A 25,799-nucleotide genomic window follows, 5' to 3' on the forward strand; every position below is an offset into this window, starting at 1 on the left:
TATATATATATATATATATATATATATATATATATATATATATATATCTTTGTTTGTATATACAGACATTAATGCTTTATGCATTTATACAAAATATATTTTAAACTAACAACTATATGAATTTACAAGAATATAATTAGTGTACAAAGGCTGGCTTATAGCGATTTCTTTTAGCTGTAGTTGGAAAAAGTGACATGATGGCAAGTTCTTGAGGTGGCAAAGCTAAGAGAAATACATGAATATAAATATTCACAAATCTATATAACTTGATTTATTTGACGACCTCTGTGGTCGAGTGGCTTGCACATTGGTTTTCAAGGCGTTGCCATCACTCAAGTTCCGGGTTCGATCCCCGACTGGGTCAATGTAGAAACTAACTTTTCTATATTGTATCGGGTCTGGGTGCTTATGTTTCCGTCGTTGTGGAAATAATTTCCATTTCCAATTTCCATAACACAAGTTATTTAGTTACTTACTTTGGGATCAAAGCAACGTATGTAACGTTGTTTAATATTTATTAACTTGGAAATTAAATATTAAGTACTTACTGTCACAGGAATTTGAACAATTGACCCCTCAATAGAGAGGCAGCCGTCCTCCCACTGGGCTAACATCGCATAAAAATGTATAATGATCTCGTCCCCGTCGTGAACTCACTGTAACTATTCCAACCAATCCTTGCATCATACACTTTTTGATTGCCCACATTTTTATATTGCTAGAATAATCCTCATCGATAACCTTCTTGAACTGTACAAAATCCCTGAAAACATCCCGCTTTCTTTACCAGATCTCCTTCAAGAATGTTATCCAATTTTATGTTATTACTTAAGAAGCACTATCGAAGACATTTAATTTTTGTAATGGAATCTAAGAAAGAAATTACTCTCAGTCTTGGCTGTATAGCGCATTAGTGCCGTTGCCTGTACCTTTACAGTACCAAAAAAAGTATAAAAATTGATAACGTGAGTGACGTTAACTGACATAAAATTCAAATTCTAAGTAGTGCTATATGATATTTAATATTCGTAAAAGTTGTATTAAGTACATTTGTTAACAAAGTAAAACTAGCAAGTAGTAAGTAATCAACAAACTGTTATATTGGCCGGTTCAGTGCGTCCGATGCCTAAGACACGTTCACGGCGGATAATGTAAGTTGTCGAGATTAGACGTGAGGCCACTAAACCAGTCGCGATCGAAATACAATTTTATAAATAAGAAATAGTGTAAATATTTGATTAGGTATATATACACTTTATTGCTCATACACAAGAACAAAAACGGTAAAGACCTTATCGCTAAGAGCTGTCTCCTCCAGACGACCTTTGATGTTGAGAAAAATTAAACATAGTGAAACATGGTGTGCCACTGATGAAAACCTATATTATATTATTACCATAAGTAATAATAATAATAATAACGCTCACAACCAACATAGCCCCGCACTAGGGAAACCCTGTGTCGCGGGTGCCATGGACACACACATAGACAACCACACATTACACCCAAACTCACGAGAGAAATAAATGTAGGTCATACAAATATTTCTCCCGGCCCGGGAATCGAACCTGGGACCTCTGCGTGGCAGTCCGGCATGGTAACCGTTCGGCCACGGAGGCAGTTGAAGTAACAATTATGTTTTTTTTGCAGAATACAATATATATAGTATAGTATAGCACAAATGATAAGGCATTCTCTACCACTCAACATTACAATATACAATTGGACCGATCCGAAACAAAAAAAACAATATTAACGTAGCGCCAAAGCTACATTTAAAATAAAAATAACAAGATACTATTAGTAAATATCATAAAAATCATAAAAGACGCATACTTTTCTTGAACTTTCTTTAAATTTAGTTTTAACTATAATGACTAAATAATTTAATAAATTAATTCAATTTTTAAGACATTTTTATTAACATTTTGATATTTTCGAAGGGTTCAGTTAAATGTATCGTGAGATAGCCTCAAAATATTTACAGAACACTTAGATTTAGTCTTTATCATTACGATGAAATCTGAAAAATGAAAATATCATTGAGAAATTACATGCTCTTAGATGCTCTTTCTCAATATTTAGTATCAGTTATCATTAATGATACTTTTTTGTACTTTTGATCATTCCATTTTAACTCTATTTCAAATTTGTTTTAGAATCACCTGGAGGCTCAAACTTAAGAATGGTAACACGGCAAAGTCTGTTCGATGAAATACAACGGCAGAATTTACCAACGTTTGAAGAAAAATGTAAATATTTGTCAACAGCCCTTTTACCGCCTAACATTTATTCCGAAGTTATTATTTTAATTGCACTTGTAATTGTAATTGTTTGTAAAATAAAGAAATTGTTCTCTTTTATTTGTTAACTACCACAAACCACTTGTTTTATTTTAAAATATCATAAAAGTTCCTGTACTATAATAAAAATCACATAAATAATTTTGGCTGGCTAGATCGGCTTTTACCCCTATGTGTGTCGCCAGATCGCTATAATTCGTTCGGGAGGCCGCCCGCTAGAACTGTCTCAACTACGTGCTCGACGGGGTAATTTTATATGTGCACTATCTCTCATTCATTGATCATTTTTATTATTGACTGTTTTGTGTCTGCTGGTGACTGATTGTGACCTTTTGGAGCTCTAAAAGTAGGCATAAGGACAGAACCGCAGTGCCGTCATCAACCATCTCATACCAGGAGGCGAATAAAAGAAGATTAAATGTTTATTATTTTGTCCTACCACCAAAAAAATACTATCCACTTTTCTTCTTTTCTTATTCCAACTTTCGTAAACACTGCTGGTATTACTGAATATACAAACAAAAGTTTTCCGCTCCCGCTTGCGCCTTGTTCTCGCCAATTTAATGGCTCCAACGGAGGTATTGTTTCACGGAATGGATCCGGGCGATTGACGATCGTTGATACAGTCGACCAGTCGCGTAACTCAACACGAGCACACGCGATACGGCGGCTTGCGTTACCTATCACATCTCAGCATACATCTCAGTACCAAGGCACTCATAAGTATTGCTATTCATTCTATTAATGCACTTTGATTTTTGATGAAACGTACACAGATAAAGTAAACCTTAGAATAATAAACCAAGAAAGATAATCGGAACTGACACCTAAATTGCTTAAATGAAACTTCTTTACAAGCCTCTTTCTTGTCTGGTCTATGTTTGAGTGAGACAGTCAAAAGGTTGTCGAGATTTTCAAATGTTGAATTGAGTTGCGGTAGAGCGACTCCACCCCATTATTGCCCGTGTGCAATGTGCCCTTTCAGCAGGATAATCAGATTAGTTCCGCCTCGAAAGATCGCTGCTCTTATTCGGAGCTAACCCTGAATAAATCAAGAGTCTTCTATTACCCATGCACCAATAGGCAAACTAGTAGTGACCCCTTGTAAATTTGACATTTTAAACGAGTCTGCTCCACGATTCTCATTTCGCTGTCGAAACTAACATCTCTTAAATTTCTCATGCCGCGTCTAGAGAAGCTTGCTTACAAATTACACGGATTAAACCTTGCAAATTGTCTGTAGGAACGAGCGCGAGTTGAGGCCTACGCAAATTACACAGCTTATAATTTTAGCAATATTTTTTTTACAAACTGAAACATATTACCGACAGAAGGTAGCCGTGCAACACGTAGAACTATAATTGATTGTATTGAGCTTAGCCGGCACCTCAAAAATGTATCGGCCGGTACAAGGAGCGATTATTATTATTGCCTCTTTGTCTTTCAATGCATCGAGCGAGCGCAGGAAAGAGAGAGGTTGCAACGGGCTATCCGATACGCATTTTCCTCTGAAGGATATGAGTACGTGATTCGGTGTGTTTTTTTCGTGGGTGGAATTATTTGTAAGGTTTCGTTATGTGTTGCTCATTACGCTACAAGCCCGTATCCTGCCGGCAGCGACCGCAAATGCGAGACATTACCCGCGACTCGGGCCAGCCACCTGACCAGAGCTTCTACTTCTTTAATGCTTCATTCGCGCTACGTGCCCGCACCGACATCGACAGCTCTGCTACAATCGCTTCGTCTATCCAATATTTCATATTGACGATAAACATTCTATAGTCTGTTTTTCAAAGACGGAGTAAAAAGACATTTGCAGGGTTGCCAGTTTTCGTAAAATTTTAAATAGTCATGAAATTATAATGTACATTTTTATCGATAGACTGTGAAAGAAGGTACAATTTCGCCAAACTGAATCATAAGTAACTTAATTATAATTATTGAAACGTATATATGATAGTTCGTACAAAATACACTAAGCTTGTTGGATACATTGCCAGATTTATTTATCTGCACACTCCAAATGTCTGTCCATCTCCAAATGATCTTGTTACATACGATACGATAGATTGTGAAAGAAGGTAAAATTTTGCTAAAAATGTCTGAATTGTGAGTGATACGACGTTCTGATTGTTATTAATTGCGCCATTGCCTTTATTCTTATTTTGACAATTGGCAGTAGTATCGAAATTAATTTTTATTCGTATACCTACATTTTAATAATAACGCGATAACTCCGGTATTTGTGAACCGATTTTGATGATTCTTTTTTTGTTGGAAAGAGGGTATCTTCATAGTAGTCCCATTTAATTTTGAAGAAAATCATCTACCTCTAGGGGTGGCTGTTCACGCGTGAAGATTCATTTTTATTAATAGCACCAAAATTGTATTGTAAGGAGCAATTATTTTAATGGTTGATTTTGCTCAATATACTTTGAGTAGTGAAAACCGATTTTTATTATCCTGTGTCAAGTCCCGTATAGTGGCGAACTAGGGGATGTATCCGGGTTTGCGCACTTTCCGGTAACCGATTTCAATAAAACTTGGCAAATAGATGTAATAAAAACAACCGACCTCAAAAGTACGTGGGTACTTTTGAGGTCGGTTTTTTTAGTACTCTGTCCTGAGATTATATTTTTAATAGACGTAGTTCTAAATGTAATGTATGTATGAACTCATAAAAAAATACAATTCATTTGAATTGTATTTTTTTGTGTGAACCTGGGTCCAACAGTTGGAAGAATAACGGACCGATGGTGATTCCAATTAAACAAGTTCAGCTATTTATTGCATAAGCGCAACCAACATTCAATCCATAGTCGATAGAATATTTATCGACTGCATGCGGGCATCACTTTTGCGTAAACAGTCAATCAATTTACTCCCATCTTTAAAAAAGAGACTAAACGTAATTATATTTTCGAAATTTTAAACATAGAATTTTCTCACCCTTTGCTTATTTTCACGAACACAAGGGCTTTATGGTTAGTGTAGGTACACACATGGAGGTATAAAAGTTTTTAGAAAGTACGCACAATACATTCACCATTATTATTTATTATTGTGGTCATCATATGACCGTACTTGGCGTTAGGTAGGTATTAAACTGCTCAATGGGTAGAAATTCGTCATCAGCAACAAGTAACGTGGTTTCAAACCGTTGTGACCGCAAAACGCAACATACGATTTGCCTACTACTTACAATTGTCATACACATTATCTTTGTGTACTACAGTATGAACTCCTAGCCTATACGGGCAGTAACATCTTATCATAAGTGACGTAATCGAAATTAAGTTATTAATGTGTCTGGGTTCAGTAAAATGAGAACTACAACTTCTCTAATCGGTTTTTTTATATCTTATTTAGTTTTATTGTTAAGCAAAATCTGCGTAATTGACATTTTTTTAGGTAACAATATCTCGGAAGTCCAAATGATTTTTTTTGTAGAAATAAAGAAAGAGTACAGGAAGGTAAAAGAACAGGTAAAGTAAAAGCGTAAAAGCTGTAACAAAAGTTAGTAAATTAGTGGTAGTTGTAAAATTTTGCCCACCAGGAGACTCGGAAGAAGAATTAAAGTTAAAAATACTATTACCGCATTTTATTCACCCTACTCAATTTCGCAAAAGATATAAGAGAGAAAATACAGCCGTTGGATCAAATGTATTCGAAAAAATGTCCGAGTATTAATTTTTTTTTAAACCCGAGCCTTTTTTTCTTAATTTATCTTGACTATGGCATGCGTACAGGAAATCAATTAAACGTTATGGAAGCGATCACTTTCCGACTACAAAATGTAGTCACATGAAACACAAATATTTAAAAATAAATTAAAATCGAACAAGAGAAAAGGGTGATAAAAGATCTGATGACGATGAAAGAGATTGCATCGTCCCAAGTTGTGACGAAGGCAGTACTTTCGCAAAATATGGGGAATTTAGTTTCAGTTTTAATTTCCCGTTAAGGTAATTGTTAAAAAAACTATTTTTAATACTTATGACTAAAGAGTGAATTAATCATCAATAACAAAGCGAATGACAATAATGTCATTTGTTAATACAAATTTTTCCTTCCGACCACTTATTTGCAACTACGTAGTTTGCAAATATGGGCGTAGATATAACGGGGGCGTTATTGCTAATAATTTTATTGTGTGCATTATTTCTCCATTACAGAATTTAATAACATACTATTAATTCGTATCCTTGATATTATGAGGCCACATTTGCAAAATTACAAAAGGTTTAAAAGGATCTACAAACGAAGTTAGCCGATAAATTTTGTGCTTAAATCATTGACTTACAAATAAATGGACGACGGATCTAATACAAAAACCACGAAAAAAATGTCCCAAGTCAACCTATTTAAACGTAGTGACATGTAAAGGAATATGAAAAAGCTAAAACAATGAATTTAAATTGTAATGTCATCGCAGTACTGTCTAATTTTGCTTGCTTCGCTGTCAGTCGAACAAACGAAGACTAAAGAGTGAATGACGCTCTGTATACGATTTTAACGCCCTATAAGTTCGGACACTTTTTAGCGCGGACCCGACGTCCATATAATTGTAAGTCAATGGCTTAAATAGTTTCAGGACAGTTGCAAAATTTCACGTATATTAATGTAATGTACACGTATATTTCACGTATATTAATATATTAATAAAATTTCACGTATTTGTTTCATGAAGTCCGTATTATTTTTATGACTTTCATGTGATAAAAGCACTTTTGACTTATCATCACTTGTGACTTTATTATACCAAAAGGTATGATATCTAGCCAACATTTTTTTGATGAAAATTATAATACACTACGTCCTTTATACAGCGTACAACTTGCAGTTTTTAGCAAGAAATTTTTTATTAATTTATGATGTTTAGTAGCAGTAGAGCTCTCTGTGAAAGAGTTCGTCCAGAGAAGTACTGCCACCTTACCTATTTCTGCCGCCAAGCAGTAATGTTATCATTCAATTTACAGGCACACGGGACTTGTCAATTTATGTCTCAAGGTGACGGGCGAAGTGGCAGCTCCCCCGGATCTTTGCTATTAAAAGCTCTGACTGGCACTGCTATGGACAGGCGTGTCGCTTACCACCAGGCTCTCGACTTGTCCGTCCCGTTACTCGGTAACATAAAAAAAATGATGATTTTGATGCGTATACACGTAAGAGCGGAATGACAGTATCGCACAGAGATGAATGAAAGCTTGCAGTAGAGCCTTGCTCATCCTTTCATTCTATGAGACAGCTATGGAAAGCCATAAAAACTTTTTGAATTAAAAATATATGTAACTTATGGTTGTGTATACATTACCTACATTAGGACTCTAAAGTACGGGTGACAGTATTCGTTTTTGACGTTATGTTTGAGTTTTAAATTCTTTTAAAATTGCGCAATATGTTTTATTATGTCAATGGTGCGATTGTTTAAAGATTACACATTTTGACGTATTTGCACAGAGCACAATATATAGTTTTTTAATTAAATATAACCAATTAAAATTTATATTGAAAGTTGAAAGTCCATACTACGGCCAATTATAGACTTTCTAATTTAGATATAAATTTAGTCTTAATAAACCCATTACGTATATAATAACTTTATGGTTAATATAAACAGAAATAGGAATATGTACTACATATTCATCAAGAATAAGATCAGCTAAACTAAGGACAGATAAAAATTAATTTAACCGACATAACATCAAAAATTATCTCACTTCCAACTAGATAATCATTATGATATTAAACCGACGATGTCATCAAGGTAATGGTACATTATTGCAGAGCCCGGGAAGTAAGGGATTGCTGGACGAATATGAGTCAAGCAATCGCCCTTACCGCCGAGGCATGTATAGTGTTTTTCTCAAGCAATGTAAAGAAATAATAAAACACTAAATAGAAGAAGATGTATAATAGAAAAAGTAAAAAAAATATTAATTAATATTAAAAGTAGTGTTTGACGTGTTAGCACAATTGCTAAAGGAAAATGTTGTTGTTTTTCCAGTCACATTAATAGTGTAGTAGTCTGCGGAACTTCTAATGATGTGCTTGATTGTGTACCTATTACTGTATTTTCGTTATCGCTCTTCTCACTAGCACTCATTTAGCGACAAAAATACAAAAAAGACGAAATACAAAAGAATACCAAAATGTTTCCGCCATTTTCTTTTTTCTTTTTAGTAAGCGGTACAGGTAGGTATTTTTTCTTCTATAGAACTATGAACACAGGCTGTATGAGTTCTTCTTTTGCCTGTTTACATAATTCATTATTAGTAGGTACAATTAAAAGTTTAGAGAGGTGGACAGTAATGGGTTTTCATACTTACTTTGGCAGGCCTTGGCCGGGAAAAGTCGCACGCTCCTTAAACGACAAACTTTCCGTGTTCGTTTTTTGAAAGTAACACGAACATTTCCGAACATGTTTGAGAAAACATAAATTTATTAATTTAGCAACAAATAGAAAGTGCTTATGGCTAAACATAATAAATAGAAAATGTCTTATTTCTTTTTATAAGCTAAATCTGCGTTAATGTAACTTAAATTCGCTTTTAACGTTTCGTAACGCTGCGGTTTATGCATTGACTGTTCGGTGAATGCGAGAAAATCGGGATAATTGTAAATAGCGTTTCTAATGAGAAGGGAAAGGCCAAATAAGCTGAATAATAAACGCTGGCTGGCGCGGGGTTTAGTGCTAAAAGTTGTAATTACATTGTTGCATGCTTTTGTTTTCGACCGCTGACAGACCGACACTTGTATGAGGCATGCGCGTGGTTGAGTGTTGGTTAGAATTCTACAACATGATATTTATAGTAGTTATGTATATAACATAGTACTATTGTACACGCAATGGGTCATCCATTCATAGTATTAATATACGCAGTTGCAATGAATATTTTAATACGTATTCTAGTAAATAATAAATTTGATTCAGTACCTCGTCTACTGAATCATAAATTTTGTCGTAGGAACACACTTTCTTCGATTAATCGCGATTAATTAAGTCGCGAAAACGTTTCGTTGGCACTAGCTTTATTAGGCGATCGTGTCAAACCTGATGACCTGTTAGTTCATGGACGTGGATATTTTCCACAGACCACATAAAGACTATTTTCTATAATTCGTTGTTAAAATTTAAAACTAAAATCAAAACCTTTACTGTTCTAGTATCGTGTTCTTATCCGTCTGCGTCTAGCGTTGTTGTTCAGAGTTGAGCCGGTATGGTTAGTTTAGCATTTGAAAATTACGGAAACTCTAGATCTACGTTGTATAATATTTTGGTTAATGTTGTTGGCTAATGTGGTGAATATTGACTGTTTTGTTTCTTGAATAAACAAATAAATATATCAGCTACATTATACGTCCAATTCAATACAGGCTTCACTTCAAGGACGCCATCTGAGGTCAAGTGGCTTGCGCACCGGCTTTCACGATGCCGCCATCTCTGAGGTCCCGGGTTCGTTCCCCAGCTGGGTCAATGTAGAAACTAACTTTTCTAAATTGTCTCGGATCGGAACGTTTATAGTACCGTCTTTGTTTCCGATTTCCATAACACAAATGCTTTAGTTACTTACTTTAGGATCAGAGCAACGTACAGTCAATTCGGGTAACTTTGAACATTTTTTGCGTTTTTCTAATAATTTCGCATTTAATTATGTTTCTTAACAATTACTTTATTAACTGAATAGTGTTCTTTTAAGCCCTTTTTTCGTTCTTATAGAAGGAATTTAGTAATTATTCAACAAAACTGTTCTAGATTTGCTTCAAAAGTCACATTCAAAGTTGCCTTGAATTTTGGGTAACTTTGAATAAGATTAGCGTTCGATATGGAAACCGTATATTTTCTAGATATTTTACAGTTTGTGTAAGATTATACGACGTATTCATGTTTCTTAGATGTGAATCTGCCCAAATATTCCTGACAGTGCGTTCAAAAACGACATTTGACTTGGTATTGCCGTAATAAAACGAGACGAACTAATTTAGTTGAAATGAAAAACTTGTTTTTTTTTTTAGATTTTTTAATTAATGCGAATAAAAATGAAAATTTTCTGTTTAATAATAAATTCTACGCTTATTTAGCTATCAAACGAGATCAAAATGAATCACCTATAACAATTATTTTAGGCAAAGTAAATACATAACAAAAATCTATTCACCCCCCTCCTTGAATAAAATGTCGTCATCAATATAAATACGGCCGCCTTTTCTAGATAGCTGTTGCTCTTTTATAATATTCACAATATCGGCTTTATTAACTTGACATGTCTGAACGTTAGAGGGCCAAGACCAACCTCCTAAAAAGCATTTTTGGAGCACTGAGACAGTAATTTCCAAAGAAGTAACTTTTAGAACTCTCCCTGGAAACAGACTACCCTCTTCTTTAAAAACACAGTCAAACACATTCAAAGTTACCCAAATTTCTCTGTTTGGTAACGTCGTCAAAAGCTAATTCGTTTTACGCGTAAATACAAAACCAAATTAAATTATTCTTTAAAAAAAGCGATATATAAACCTCTACTTAAATGTGGAAACCAAAACTTACCAGTCAATATTCAGATTTATATATTTAATTCCGATTCTAAAACTGAGCAACAAATCACACCAAACTACTTTCGCCAAGAAATAACCGCGAAAGTTTAAAAAAATACAATTTAACATTACTTTTTTCTTTCATAACTGTCGTTTAACAATTTTGTTCCGATTTACACAGATTCAATACTAAAAATAAAAGATTGCTATACATAAAATAAATTTTTAAATCTTTTACGCAACTATGTTCAAAGTTACACCACGATTCAAAGTTACCCGAATTGACTGTATGTAATGTTAACTTATATTTGTATTTAAAGGTTGTAATTAAAATATACTTCTGTCCTCGTAACAAAAAATGCGTACTTTATACGACAGTTGTGCCTTTTTTCGTTCCAAGGGCAGACTTGATCTCCATGTTCCACTTAAACCGGATAAACGGACATGCTCGTAAGATTGTGAAGAAGCTAATTACACAACGTATGAGATAATAGGCAGATCAGATCGGGCTAACTGTTCAGATAGTCCAGGAGCTGCGGTCTGCGGCTACCAGTTTAATTCCATACCGCCCCGCCTCCACACATTTTAATAGTTTTAATGCCCCGAGCCAGCTCAAGAAGCTTGCCAGTAGCCCCATTATCGGTCGATGTAAAGCATAAACGGTCTCAGAGATCTATTTTCGTAATTACGGAATCCTTTCCGATGGATGAAGACGTCATTTTTATGTTGATTTGATACGTGAGCTTTTTGTGTAAAGCAATTTGTGTTTAGGGAAGGTAGAATAGAATTGGATGTCATCAACATCATATGTGTTGAAATCGGGCGCGTGCGGCGGCTGTGCGGGCGGTGCGGCGAGTGGTGCGAAGGCAGCTAATCCGTGGTCGCTTATTACATCCCACAGTAGCACTCGGATTGAAACCGCAGCTATTGCCCCTCGATTTCTGCAGCCCCATCGATCCATAGTTTCGTTATCAAATTTTCACACGGAACCTCGCTCTCGCACCAAGATTGACTTTATTTGTGTAAGTGTAACCGCAGGCTTACGCTTCGAAAACGTCCAGCGTCCGATAATCTTCTATTTTAACATTATTTCACAGTACATCGATGCGCCCGTTCGATTTTACTATTACGATAAAAATGAGTTTGAATCGTTGTATTGTAAACAGACAGACGGATCATAAAAATAGTTGCATCAGCGGTAGCTGGTCAGTAGCCAATCATGGCGCCTGAGATATTGATCATCGAAATTGATCAATCAAATCGAAATGCTTTACCGGAAATAAGGCGCGATATAATGTAACAACTTTTTTTGGTTAGTCTATTTTCCAAGAACTATGGGTGAGAAACGTTGGTCATGAAAGATGACAAAAGAAAATCGATTTTCGAGATGCCATTACGAATTTGAAATTACAAACCGAATTTACCACATTATGTATAAAAATTGTATTGCGCTTTTAAAATCCTTCGAAGGAACGGGAAGGATGGACACATAGATAATTATCAATGACCTTAGACGAAATTGGATGAATGAACCGTTATAAGAAGCGTTTTATGGTTATAAATGATGGGCAAATTACGTGAACGTGGCGATGGCAAAGCCGTAGCGACGGCTTCCACTCTGATTACTCCGGACTCAAACGTTGATAGACAAGCCGAGAGACACGTTACGTATCTAACAGAAGTGGACAACTTATTTATTTAGTATTGCCATTTGCTGAATAAATTAGGGTCAATTGCGTGTGTATGTGATTTGCAATAATATGCGTCCATAAACGCAATTGAAGCCATGGAAATGGAGAATGTAGATGAATTTGGACAGATTTATTATTAATGGATTTTCGGGATAAAAATGTGGTCGTGATTTGAAAATTTCTAACTGTTAAGTAGTGCGTCTTGAGGTCTCCCAAAGACTGGACAGGGTTGTGTCTAGAAATGGACTGTAATATACAGCTAATGTTGACACTTGCTGTTAATACCGCTAATGTATTTCTATATGTTGTTCTAGCTATTAAAGTTTGTATGGCAATTGCTTACAATACTTGATCTGGGCCTTGCTTTGGTATTTTTCTTGGAACACGAAATTTTTATCTGTATACCTTCATATCAATATTTTACCAGCACGTACTCCCTGTAAAAATTTTATGATACCTTGTATTTTTCGCTAAGTGAATTTATATTCTTATGAGAAATAAATATATTAAACTATAATATACCGCTTTTTCTGTTATAATGAGTATGGGAAGGTCATAAAAATCTTGTAAGGTTGAACGATTGGTCGCTTGTAGCACTAACACTGAGGCGAAGATTGCAAGTGTATATAGTCTTTATTTCATAGATAAGCAAATTAAACTTGAAAATATGATATTGATTAAAATTTACTGTTCACTCGTAAGGCAGATTCTCCTGAAAAGAATGAGCAAGAAACTCTAGAAATTGTTCTTTGTAAATAAACATTTGTACTCATTTATCATTTACAATTTTTGTTCGAGACATAGATGGAGACAACCCGCAAGAGTTAGACGGCTCACTCGTCCAAGTTCGCAGAAGCTGTATTATACATGTAGTAGAAAGTTTTTATTTCACTAAAGAAAATTGAATCAGGTTTCGAAAGGTTATATAAGGTGTAAGTAGTTCTAAGCATTCGTAGTTCTGCGTCTCACGAAGTGCCGCCTCTGTAATGACATTGTGCTGTGCCGGGTTTTTTCTCGCATCCCATTTGATGTAATTGTTATTATTTCTCTCTCTCAGCAAGGGTCGACGACCACGATTTTACAGTTTTGTAGAATTTGAGCATTGAACGTGAAATTTTGAAAATTTTATTTATATGTCAAATTGAGAGTGAGATTGCAAATGTGATAAAATCGTGTTGATATAAGTTTTATTTTGTCACACATTATTGTCATGTGTCACCCACTTTTCACTGCCCGTTGTCAAACTCTTCAAAAATGGCTCATTGTCGTTTCGTTTCAGCAGCGAAAAATTTTTACTAATAATTCATGAGTACCAAAATATCGAGTTTCTTTCTGGTGTCTAGCTTTATGCAAATGTTGTAAAACTTCTTTTTGGTTAATGTTTAGTTCTGTATCGATGTCATAAGATGAAATGTGCCGATCTTCTTAAATTGTTAGAGGAATTTCATCGACTTTTTCAATAATTGGTTGACAAGAGCACGGCGCGTCTTTAGCACTGAAATGTGCAGAACGATAACCAGCAAACCATTTGCGAGCTACTGATTTTGATAAAGCATCGTCACCATAAACACCACAATGTTTTCCAAAAAGTCTGCGAAGCATTGTCGATTTGATCAAAGTAATATTGTATTGTATTTTTCTGAATATTAGTTCATTTTTATAACGCTATTACTTTTGCGCTGAATTGACAAATGTCACTATTATTGACTTGTAATAATCTACAGACGCTCACTCTTTAAGAGGGAGCAGAGGAAAAATTCCTAATATTCGATTTGATTTTAGAGGGGTATATCCACTTTAAAGTTAAAAATAAAATATTGTATGAGTAACTACACGATATATTCAAGCATAGACATTAATCACGAAATGACCTCTAATTTTCACATTTTTTCGATTTATGCTCGAAATGCTACAGGTTATTAGGACAAAAATTAGATAATTAATTATATTTATGCATGATCGACAACTGTCACTACGGATTTTTTAAAATCCCTTTAGTTTTAGAGTTATTCCGCTAAAACGAATTTGGTACTTTTAATGCGCAAAATTCAACATCTCCTGTCGCATGCCACGCGAACTTCAGGCATATATTTGTTTCACAAATTTGGGCGGAGCGAACGTCAAAACTTTTTTGGCATGCTCCCTCTTAAACGTCGTATAATATGATAAAAACGCCACGAATTTTTCCTTGAGTTTATATTTATATTTGATTTTAAATTTATACAATACCAATAATAGTCAACTTATATATGGTTTCACTGTCAGACACAGGCCTCCTCTCACGAAGGAAGAGCTGGGGCTGTAGTTAGGGCACATCCTTAAATTACTTTGCTGATGTGTGGTTTCCTCACGGTGTTTTCTGTCAGCGAAAAGCCACGGTAAATTTCAAATTTCTAATGGTGCATGCCAGAATTCGAACCCAACGTCCTCTGCTTGAAAGGCGATAGGTCAAACCAATTAGGCTACCATGGTTGCACTTATACATGTCACGTTATACATATAATGTACACCCTTTATGTTAGTCTCAAAGGTAGTACCCAGTTTATTGACTTGGCGACATCTTTGGCAGCAACTGAAGTCGTTTCTCGAGTATTGAAAAAGATTACCATCCGATATCGAATGGCCACATGAATCGCAATTCGTGTGACATTTACGACAACTACACAGACTATTGTTTCGAATTGTAGACAAAACAAATGACTGTCACCACTAGTGTGCAAAACGAGAATTCGGAGATAAACGCGTAGTCGAGTACATATATTCGGTGAATTCCGAGCCGTGAGTGACTTGTAAAAACACAAAAAAAATATTCATCAGATGTTTACGATTTTTGCGTATTTTTAAGCGAAAAAATATTGTTTGTGGACTAAATTTCATATAATTTAAAAAAATTGTGTTTTATGTAACGATTATTTTGTATTATGCACAAAATAATATTTAAAAAAATATAACTTCATTTAATTATAAAAGCGGTGTAACCCGCACTTAATTTCTTTTATAATATTACTTTAAATGATACTAAAGTACATAATTATTATATATTTGTACGTTATTTTCATTTATGTAAAAAGTTCAATAACTGTATATTGGTCATATATGATTACTATACATCAAACGAATTGACCAATTTTAAATCTCATCTCATCTCTCATCTTCTATATATGCATTTTTTAGTGGTGCTAATTGGTAAGACAAAACGATTTACGAGGTAAATGGGCCTTATGTCACTTTTAAATATCAACTCTCGTTTGTGCTGAAATCACAAATTAGAAAGCTGAAATAGTACAGCGCCAACAACTGACCCGTGTGTGCGTCTCCGTATATTCCAAAAATATTCTGTATTTATTGTAATAAAAATATCTCTAACAATGGTGGGCAAATATTAAATATGTAATATTTCAATTTTTGTCCATTATAGTAAAGCTCAACTTAAAGTGACCGATTTGAAGTGAAACAATTGACGACACCGGTCAATTGTTTCGAAGTCGGGCTGGCCAATCGGAGCGCAATTGTCACCGTAATGATTTGGCAGAATAATTTTCGAACAAATTAAATGATAATTCGTCTCTATTTCTGGTTATATGCTCGATGTTCAGCCCATAACCTTATTGAAGTTTTGTAGTTAAGACATCGCATGTGCATTTCTAGGGGTTACACCACTTTTGCACTGATAGAGTCACAAACATAAACAATCAATGTACTTTCTTTCGATGATTAAATAATATTAATTATAGTCAAGCTTTGTGGAGCGGACTGTGTAATTACGTTTTTGTAACCGCAAATATAATACAATGTTTATAGATTCATTGGGCTTTTTAAACGAAAACAATTTTATATCCATTAAGTAACTGTGTTGGTCTTATCGATTTAAACTTCTAAAAAGGTCAATATTTACCAGTGATAGGGTTAGCTACCACAGCAGCCCTGTTAATTCTATATTGCCCTACTGTCTTTCAAATTAAAGGTTAGGGAAATCTAGCACAATTTCAGGCATAAAATGAAGAATAAAGACCTTATGTTCAATAGCCAGCGTCGTATTTGCGATGTTATTATTGTTTTCTTAATATTGTAAAAGTCTACCTGTAAATAACGAACCTTTAGACTTTTTAACCGACTTCAAAAAAGGAGGAGGTTCTCAAGTCGACTGTATGTTCTTTTTTTTGTTTTACGATAACTCCGGTATTTGTGAACCGATTTTCATGATTCTTTTTTGTTGGAAAGGGGGTACTTGCATAGTGGTCCCATTTCATTTTGAAGAAAATCATCCACCTCCAAGAGTGGCTGTTCACGAATGAAGATTCATTTTTATAAATAGCGCCTAAACTTTAATTTAGGAGCAATTATTTTAATGGTTGATTTTGCTATTTCTCCAATTCAAGGCGTTTTTTTATCAATATTCTTTGAATAGGGGGAACCGATTTTTATTATCTCCAGTGTCAAGTCCTGTATAGTGGCGAACTAGGGGATATTTCAATAAAACTTAGCAAATAGACGTAATTCCACGTATTTTTGAGGCCGGTTTTTTTAGTACTCTGTACTGAGATTATTATTTTAAATAGTACCAAGTGACGGGGTGAACAAGTCGTGCACCGGCACTATCATAATAATGATAAATTTGTAGGCACAATCAAATCTAACCTTCTTTTCTACAAATTTCTACAGTCTACAAGTATGACTCGTGTTTACGTGTGATAATTTGACGGCATATTGTCAGAAACACGTGCTGTTGTTGCCGTAGCCAGCGGGCTGCGGCAGCGGGTCCGCAAGGTGTGTGCCAGTAATTGGTTTGTTCCGATTGCGACCCTTCCCCTCTCACCATCATCGGGAATAACTACCCCATCGACTGTTTGCGACCGGTGATTGATTTCGGATGACCTAGCCATGATTTGTATTTGTGAAATGATTTGGGAATTTTTGAAACGTCTAAAGGAATTGCATAAAACTAGCTGTTTTAGCAAAAAGAGGGGTATATAATTATTAATACAAAGATCTGATCTGAGTGTTCACACTCAGAAAAAATTCCTTCGATCCGGTCGGATTCGAACCGACGTCTTCTTGCATACCGTGCCAGACGCTATACCAACTAAGCCACGGAACGAACCAACGGACTTCACAAATTTATCTATGTGCTTGCGTCGTGTCTTTGTACTTGGTCTTTCAACGACTTTTTAGTCGTAGCGCCATCTATGAGAAATCTATTACAGATTTATCACCCAGTTAGTACCTTTCGAGCTACCAGTCCCGGCGAGAGATGTCGCTATTCACTGTGTTAATTAAATTTTTATTGAATTGTTTTTGTGAAATTACTCCACTAGTTTGTTATAATTATTAATACAAAGATCGAACACTCAACGACTTTTTAGTCGTAGCGCCATCTATGATCTTTGTATTAATAATTATAACAAACTAGTGGAGTAATTTCACAAAAAATAATTGAATATCAATTCAATAAAAATTTAATTAACAGAGGGGTATATGTTTGGAGTTTTTGTTTGTATATTATGGTCAGGAATGCATTCATATTAAATACATGCTTATTTTTGTAATTGGTAGTAAGTACATAATAATCAAAGTTATTTGACATTACCCTTGTTAACATTTTTTTTATCATTTATTTTTCATTAAAAAGGTTTAGTTGTTAAAACTTGTGAATGGGGTCACGAGCCCAGAAATGTGCTTGTTAAAACTAAGATCGCTGGTTCTACCATCTAAGTGGGGACATCAGTATTTGAAAATCCTGCTGGACCCACTAGTGGAACCAAGAGCGGAACCAACAGTCCGAAAAGGTATTAGACAACCTCGGTAGACCAACGGTTTGCACTGTGGACGTTGGACGAGAAGGTTCCGGGTTCGATTCCCCGTATGACCAATTTGGGAAATTATGAATTTTTCTAATTTTCTACTGGTGAAATTACAAGTACATGGGACTTGTCAACTTATGTCTCAGGGTGGCGGATGCAGTGGCAGTGCCCCTCAGATCTTAGCAATTTAAAGCTCTTTGTATATCTTCTTTATTATACATTGTAACTGTTTTTCAATGATTTATTTAATAATTTATTAAATTATGAAATTCGCAAAAACGTGCTTGATCCCCAGACAGTTTTGATTTATATATTTAACAGAATTATTGGAGTAGTTTAGTTGTATTACACTAGGTTTGATTTTCATCTGAATCAAGTTCAGATTGCGCTACTTAAGCATCTCCATTGCCATGTCTGTAGACTTACATTAAAGTTGTGTTTTACAAACAAATTCTACATGCGAAATCAGTTGGCGCGAGGCTAAGCTAATAATGTGCGTAATGACCGGAGCACGGGCGAAGCGCATTCGTCATTAGTGCGCGCGCAGATTGCCGCGCGCGGTGATGAAAGTTGCTGCTGGGATTGCCTTGTAAACGCCTCAAGCGCATAATTTTGGGCTTGGAAACAAGTAGAAAGGGCCCGAAAATAATTCGAACCCTTTGTAAATTAAGCCACATGTAATGAAATACGTCAAAAGTGCTTTTTATATACATGAAACAATTTATGTAGGTATATGTGATCCTATTTAAGCACAAAAAGTTTATCTTTCTTCTGAAAAGTTGATATTTTATACATGTGGCTTTATTACAATGAGGAGGCGAATTAAAAAAAAACAGCGTATAAAATGCCTTCTGCTTTCGTCTGAGGAAAGGAACAAGCTCATAGCTCCTTTGTAAAACTCAAGGAACAGTGTCCGCGATTGTTATGTATGTGCAAAGACAGTTTTTGTTTTGATTGAAAAACCAGTTCAATAGTTCGTTAGGCGTGAATAAACGACGTTATATTATCGGATTACAAGAAATGATATATTTTCTGGGAACAGTTTGAAATGACTTTAAATTATGTTAATATAGTATGTGTATAAACAATACGTGTGTATTAAATGAGAACAGTTAGATACTTGTACTACAGCGCAATAAATGACATGGCAGGTCATTTTTTTATATGTGGGCGACCTCGATGTACATATCTCACATGTGTGTGCGTTTATATCTCAACCAGATCAAGTATGTCCTTAAAAAGGAGAGGTTAAAAGTAACAAGTGTACACAAGTATGTTTAAACAGACTGAGTGTATTTCTTCGTCCAAGCGAGTATAGGAAGTGAGAGGGTCGTCTACTTACATTTAGTAACATAGTAAGTAGACGACCGTATTCCGTGCTTACTTCCCGTAGGAGAGGACGTGAGAGAGTCGTATAGGAACATAGTAAGTAGAGGACCGTATTTTTTGATTACCTAATATTATGTGTATGTACGGACAACGGCACATCAGACTACACATTTTTGTTCGAAAATCGCCTCCAATGCAACGGAACAAAATACGTCAATGTGTAGCTTGATGTGCTGGCGTGTGTACATGTTAAATGTGATCTGTCCAGAAGATTTCTAGAACAAAATAGCAAATTGAATCTTATTAAAGTATTTTTTATGTAGGAATGTAGAACTTTAAGCAAGATCCCGAAGACTGACGTGGTAGTATATGTGTACTTATGTCTTCTGGTCTAATATGATTTGTCCAGAAGGCTTCTAGAAACGAATAATAAATTGACATCATATTTAGGAAGGCAAAAACACTTAAAAATGAACCTTATTAGTAAGGCCAGATAGATACGACCGAGTAGTAGAATGCTACCGTACTTAGTAGTATTAGACTTACCGCCGACATGTTAGTCACTACTACAGTCGACGGTAATGATGACTTGCAATATCCTAAATGAGAGATACAACAAGTTGATGTATATGGTCATGGATATATTTATTACAGGGACTCTAAAATATGGTTAAATTATGATAACATTGTTCATACGAACCACAGGCCACATATACCTGAACGTTTATTTGAAATCAAAAGACGATTCAAGTCATTCTTTTTTCAAATTAAACGTTCAGAAATACACTCAGGGATCAAGGTAATTAAAAAAAACCCTATTAACCCGACTAAAAAGTCGTTAAAAAAACCAAATACAAAGATACGACGCAAGCACATAGAAAAATTCGCGAGGTCCGCTGGTTCGTTCCGTGGCTTAGTTGGTATATATTAGAGTCTGGCACGGTAAGTTAGAAGACGTCGGTTTTTCGGAGAATTTTTTCTGAGTGTTCGATCTTTGTATTAATAATTATAACCCTATTAAAATTAAATAAAAATATCTATATACATTTATTAAATGATTTATTTATTTATTTTTGTACTAGGAATTTGACCAAAAAAACTTGATTTTCAGTTATTGGCAAAAACGTGCTTGATCCCTGGACACTTTTGACGTGTATACATACATGCATGAGTGTAGTTATTATCAATGTATACGTTAGTAAAAGGTACCATAAAAAAAAATGGTCACGCCGGTTTAGATCAGGTATACCTAATTATAGTTAAATAATATGGTTTAATAATAACTGACATATATGATGAACGAGTCGAAGTCTTTTCATTTCTGTTTGTGTCATTGTTGTTAATAAAATAATAAGAAGAAATAATATTTATTTATCTATAAAGGTGTAACAAACACCAGAGTATGGCTTTACCTCCTGAATAATATGAAATGATTTATTTTCTGCACTGTGTGTGTGGCATAATATTGAAAAGAACACTTAGTTACGCTCCATACGAGACACAGTTACAAGTGCTCAGCGATAAAATACAGACTGTACTTTTAATACTTACCACCCTAGTAGCGTGTGGTAGGCGCACGTGTGCGGTTCGCAGTTTGTGCGACATTACTATACTATGTTTTTTGTATAGTCAAGGATTCTCTTGAGGTTTTTTCAGAACATCAAACATTTCGCAACTGGGAACCTTGTTACAGGTTACAGCAAAATGACATTTTTTCAGGAGAGAAGTATATTTTTCGAAAACGGAGTAAAATTAAGTGCGCAAAAGTGTCAAGCTAGTGATTGCAGTCGATAAATATTCTATCGACTATCGACTGAATATTGGTCACGCTTATGCTCATGGAATAAACAGCCGAACTTTTAATTCAATATAAATAATATCAGGCTAGTCTTGTTAAAATGTATATGATAAAAATTTATCTCGTTATTAGTAGACCAACAGTCAAAATAAGAATAAAGAAGGCTATGACGCAATTAGTAATCATTAGAATGTCGTAACATTCGGAATTCAGTCATTTTTGGCAAAATTATATCTTCGTTCACAATATATCGATACAACTATCGACAACAACTACAGAACTATTTAAAATTTTATAAAAACTGGCAACCTTACAAATGTTATTTTGCTCAGTGTTCAAAACAGACAGACTATATATGTATAAAGATTCTACTAACGAAATTAGCTGATAACTTTTTATGCTTAAGAGCTCAAATGGCTTTGGTTGATTCCACATAACAGCGAAAGTGTTGAATCAATGACTTTGGAAAAAATATGTAGTAAAATTGATTATATAAACTGATTACTATATGGTGCGAAAACCGATTCCTCGAAATTTTACGAGAAAACCGCTGTATTCAATAGGTACTTGACATACACTATTTTTTTTTACATCAACTGAACTTTTTTAGAACACGTATAATATACGATATACATTTTTCAAATGGGTTTAATTTCTTCTGTAAGAAAATAAATTCTGAAATAAAGCCCTGCCGCTCGATCCAAGCAAAATGAACCGTATTAGGGAAAATTCGAGCTGATGTAGTGTTGACTTTTCAATACGAGAATTATTACGGGACGAATAAGTCGTGAACTTTATTGACATCGCAGAGATCTGAGGGGCTCTACCACTGCTCCCGTCACCCTGAAGCACGTGTCGACAAGCCCCATGTGCCTGTAATTTCACCAGCACTGCATCCGATTCGGGTTCATTCGGAATCCGAGACTATAAAAACCTAAAATACTCGGACCCCCTTCGGATGTCGCTTGTGGACTAAGTCCAATTCGAATCCGGGAAAATACGAATATCGCTCGTACACATAGAGATAAAATGATCCCTGTGACATTTCGGATTCGGAACTGGGGGTCTACACTCGATCTCCGTCCGAAACAATTACTGCCAAATAAGCAATACTTGACCAAATGAAAAGACGCGTGATGCGAATGAAGCTTCATACTGGATACTTGTCTTTTAATTTTGTCGAATATTACTTATTTGACAGTAATTGTTTCGGACGCATGTCGGACGGAGATCTAGAGTAGACCCCCTGCTACGAATCGCACGTAGTAGTTCAAAACTAGCTCACATTACTGCCTGGTTGCAGAAATAGGTACGATAAGAATTTGTTTAATGAAATTCGTATTATTTTTATGACTGTAAATGTGTATGTAATAAAAGCATTTTTGACATCTGATAACATGTGGCTTTATTATACGATGGGTAAAATTTCTTGATGGCACTTCTAAGTTGATTCTCAAGAACGCGGACTGCAGCTCGTCGGCAAATAAGGCGGCAGTCAGTTAGAGGGTCGTGATTGTGCCGGTAATGAGCGCAGATATTAATACTTTTAACAGTGCGCCTGCGCCTATGTCGGGACACTTTACAGTTATTTAGTGTAATTACTAAGAAAATTAGTTACCCGCTTCTTGCTCTCTGCCGGTTGTTAGCATGATTTGCGTAATAATTTATGGATATAAATTGGTTAAGACGATTTTATGCATGTAGGTAATGATTTTGATTAAAGTGTAGTAGCACACTAATCCAAACTAATATTATAAATTCGAAAGTAACTCTGTTACGTTTTGACGCCCAAATCGCTGAATCAATTTCGATGAATGGTATAGAGATACATGCGATTTAGGAGAAAGACGTAGACTACTTTTGTTACAAAAACAAATCTTAAAGGGGGTGAAATAGGGGATGAAAGTTTGTACCGACCCAATAAAACTATTAGTATAGTACAGTAGGCAACTAAAAGTACCTGTTCTAAAAACCAAGTCGCGCGCTTTAGCTAGTTAAGCATAAAGATGGATGTACCGTTTTACAACAATATGTCGACGATAAAACAAGGGTAGATAACGAATTCTCGGGTTCACGATTGCTACAGATTGGAAATGATACTTTTTGTTCGGATCTAAATAAACCACCTTTTTGGGTTTTTTGCATGTCCCATAGTCACAGTCCAAAAAAAAAATTATGAGATTTTTTTATAATAGCAAATGACGGGACAAACATGTCGTTCGCCTGGTGGTAAGCGACACGTCTACCCATAATAGTTGCAGGGCCATTCAGAGCTTTAAATCGCAAAGACCTTAAGGCCAGTGCTACTGCGCCCGTCATCCTGAGATATAACTTGACAATTCCTTTGTGCCTGTAATTTCACCAGCACCTTACACTTGAAAACCGGAACGCAGTAATGCTCACATTAGTGTACAAAGTACTTCTTTGGACGAACTCTTTCACAACGAGCTCTACTGTTATAAAATTTTATATCTGAAGTCCCCTATTCGCATTGGCCAGCAGTGGGACGTACAAATGGGCTGATGATAAATAAATAACGCGTTCACTCAGGAGTTCTTGATTGTTCGACGTTCGGCAAGATTCGGCCGGATTCGGGTTTACTATCGGTTCGATACTGGGTTCACGGAGTAGCTAATTAATTTACTTTCATTTTTATTACAATTTTTTTGAATTGTTAAAAAATTTGCAATTAAGCTATAAAGTATATACATATATATAAGCTATAAGTTTTCAAAACAGTTACATACCTGCAGCGGGTAAATTGGCGTTAGTCTTGTACTCTCGTTCCTCATGTGACAGCGAGCGCAGACTTCTTGAAGACGAGTTCTTGTACTCCATGGAGTCTCTCAGCGCCAGGGAAGTGGTGTCCAGGAAGGAGCGCTGGAAACCGATGCTTCGTATGTGTTGAGTTGAGGCGTTCGTGCCTGCGAATGGGTAGTCTGACTATAATGGTTTGAATAACCAAAGACGGTTTTTAGTTTATTTCAAAAAATTTTATTATTGATACAAAAATATTCTTCAATCTGACTGGAACAGAAACAGCGTTTTTTTTGCCTCACCGTGGCGACGACAGGGTTCTTTGTGTTTGTTCGAAATTTGTATAAACAATAACAAACTAGTGGAGAATTTTTACAAAAAAATGTAATATGCATAGCATGGTAGTAAAAATATAGTAACTATAATATTTGTGGTATGGAAATCGGAAACAATGATACCACAAACATCCAGACCCGAGATAATATAGTAAAATTAGTTTCTATGTTGACCCGACTGGGGTTCGAACCTGGGACCTCAGAGATGGCGACATCATGAAAACCGCAAGCTGTGTGGCTTGTGGAGGTCGTCAAATAATGATATTCAATAAAATAAAACATAAAATGCTGAATTTAATTAAAACATTCCAATTCGATTAATTTCGAATTGGGATCTGTTTTTGATGAGATTCTAATTGAAAATGATTTTATTTCACATGTAATGCAGTAAAACAAAGGAAAAGGAAGCATAAGTTAATAACATTATTACATAATTAATAACAAAAATACACTTCAAAAGAATTTATAACTCGGCCACAAAGTACGAACTAAAAAAGTATGAAGTATATAATTAGTGAAATATTTTCGAATACCACAACATATTCCACATTCAAACCGATACTGTCACTACAAAGGTAAATTTTCAGGAAGTGACCATTGAAGTTTCAGTGTTGGTTTCTACGTGGGATATAAGGCACAAATTGTAAGAAACCGTGCGGTCTAAACAGAATATTTGTTACCGGACACAACACGGATCAATGTTTACCTAAAACTGACATACGTCTTTGATTTTAGATTGAAATTTCACATTTCCCAGGAGATTTCTTGTCAAATAGCGATTGTGAGCATCTTTGATCGAATATCGACAACCGTTGCGACATTGCCCCTTTTAAATCAGACAGTTTTATAATTAGATGAGGCATATATCGGTTTCTCAACCTCGATGTTTAGTAGCAGTAGAGCTCCCTGTTCGTCCCTGTTCCCAGTTCGTCCAGGGAAGTACTGCCACCTTGCCTATTTCTGCCGCCAAGCAATAATGGTTTTAAAGGGTAAGGGTGCTGGTGAAATTACAGGCACATGGGACTTGTTAGCTTATGACTCGGGGTGACGGGCACGGTGGCATCTTTTCTGATTTAAAGCTCTGAGTGGCATTGCAAGTGGCAAGTGACAAAGCAAGCAAGTCGTGCGCCTGGTGGTAATGATACGCCTGCCCATAGAAGTTGCAGTGCTACTCAGAGGTTTAATTCGCGAAGATCTAAGGGGCACTGGGTCTGACACTCTGGAACATAAGGTGACAAGTCTCATGTACCTGT

General features: G+C 35.5%; 1 protein-coding gene across 4 annotated transcripts in view; it reads right to left on the bottom strand.

Annotated features, from left to right (window-relative positions):
* LOC113231320 (protein lozenge-like) overlaps positions 1 to 25,799 on the bottom strand; it is a 92,127-nt gene that overhangs the window by 26,851 nt on the left and 39,477 nt on the right. For 2 of the 4 annotated variants that reach the window (XM_026465597.1, XM_026465596.1), the window contains exon 4: positions 24,202 to 24,393. In XM_026465597.1, coding sequence (XP_026321382.1) covers positions 24,202 to 24,393 — 192 coding nt within the window. The remainder of the gene's footprint in view (positions 1 to 24,201; positions 24,394 to 25,799) is intronic. The other 2 variants (XM_026465599.1, XM_026465598.1) reach the window with 1 other exon arrangement.

Source organism: Hyposmocoma kahamanoa, unplaced genomic scaffold (genome assembly GCF_003589595.1).
Source record: "Hyposmocoma kahamanoa isolate Upper Pololo Valley unplaced genomic scaffold, ASM358959v1 65, whole genome shotgun sequence".
Classification (NCBI taxonomy): domain Eukaryota; kingdom Metazoa; phylum Arthropoda; class Insecta; order Lepidoptera; family Cosmopterigidae; genus Hyposmocoma; species Hyposmocoma kahamanoa.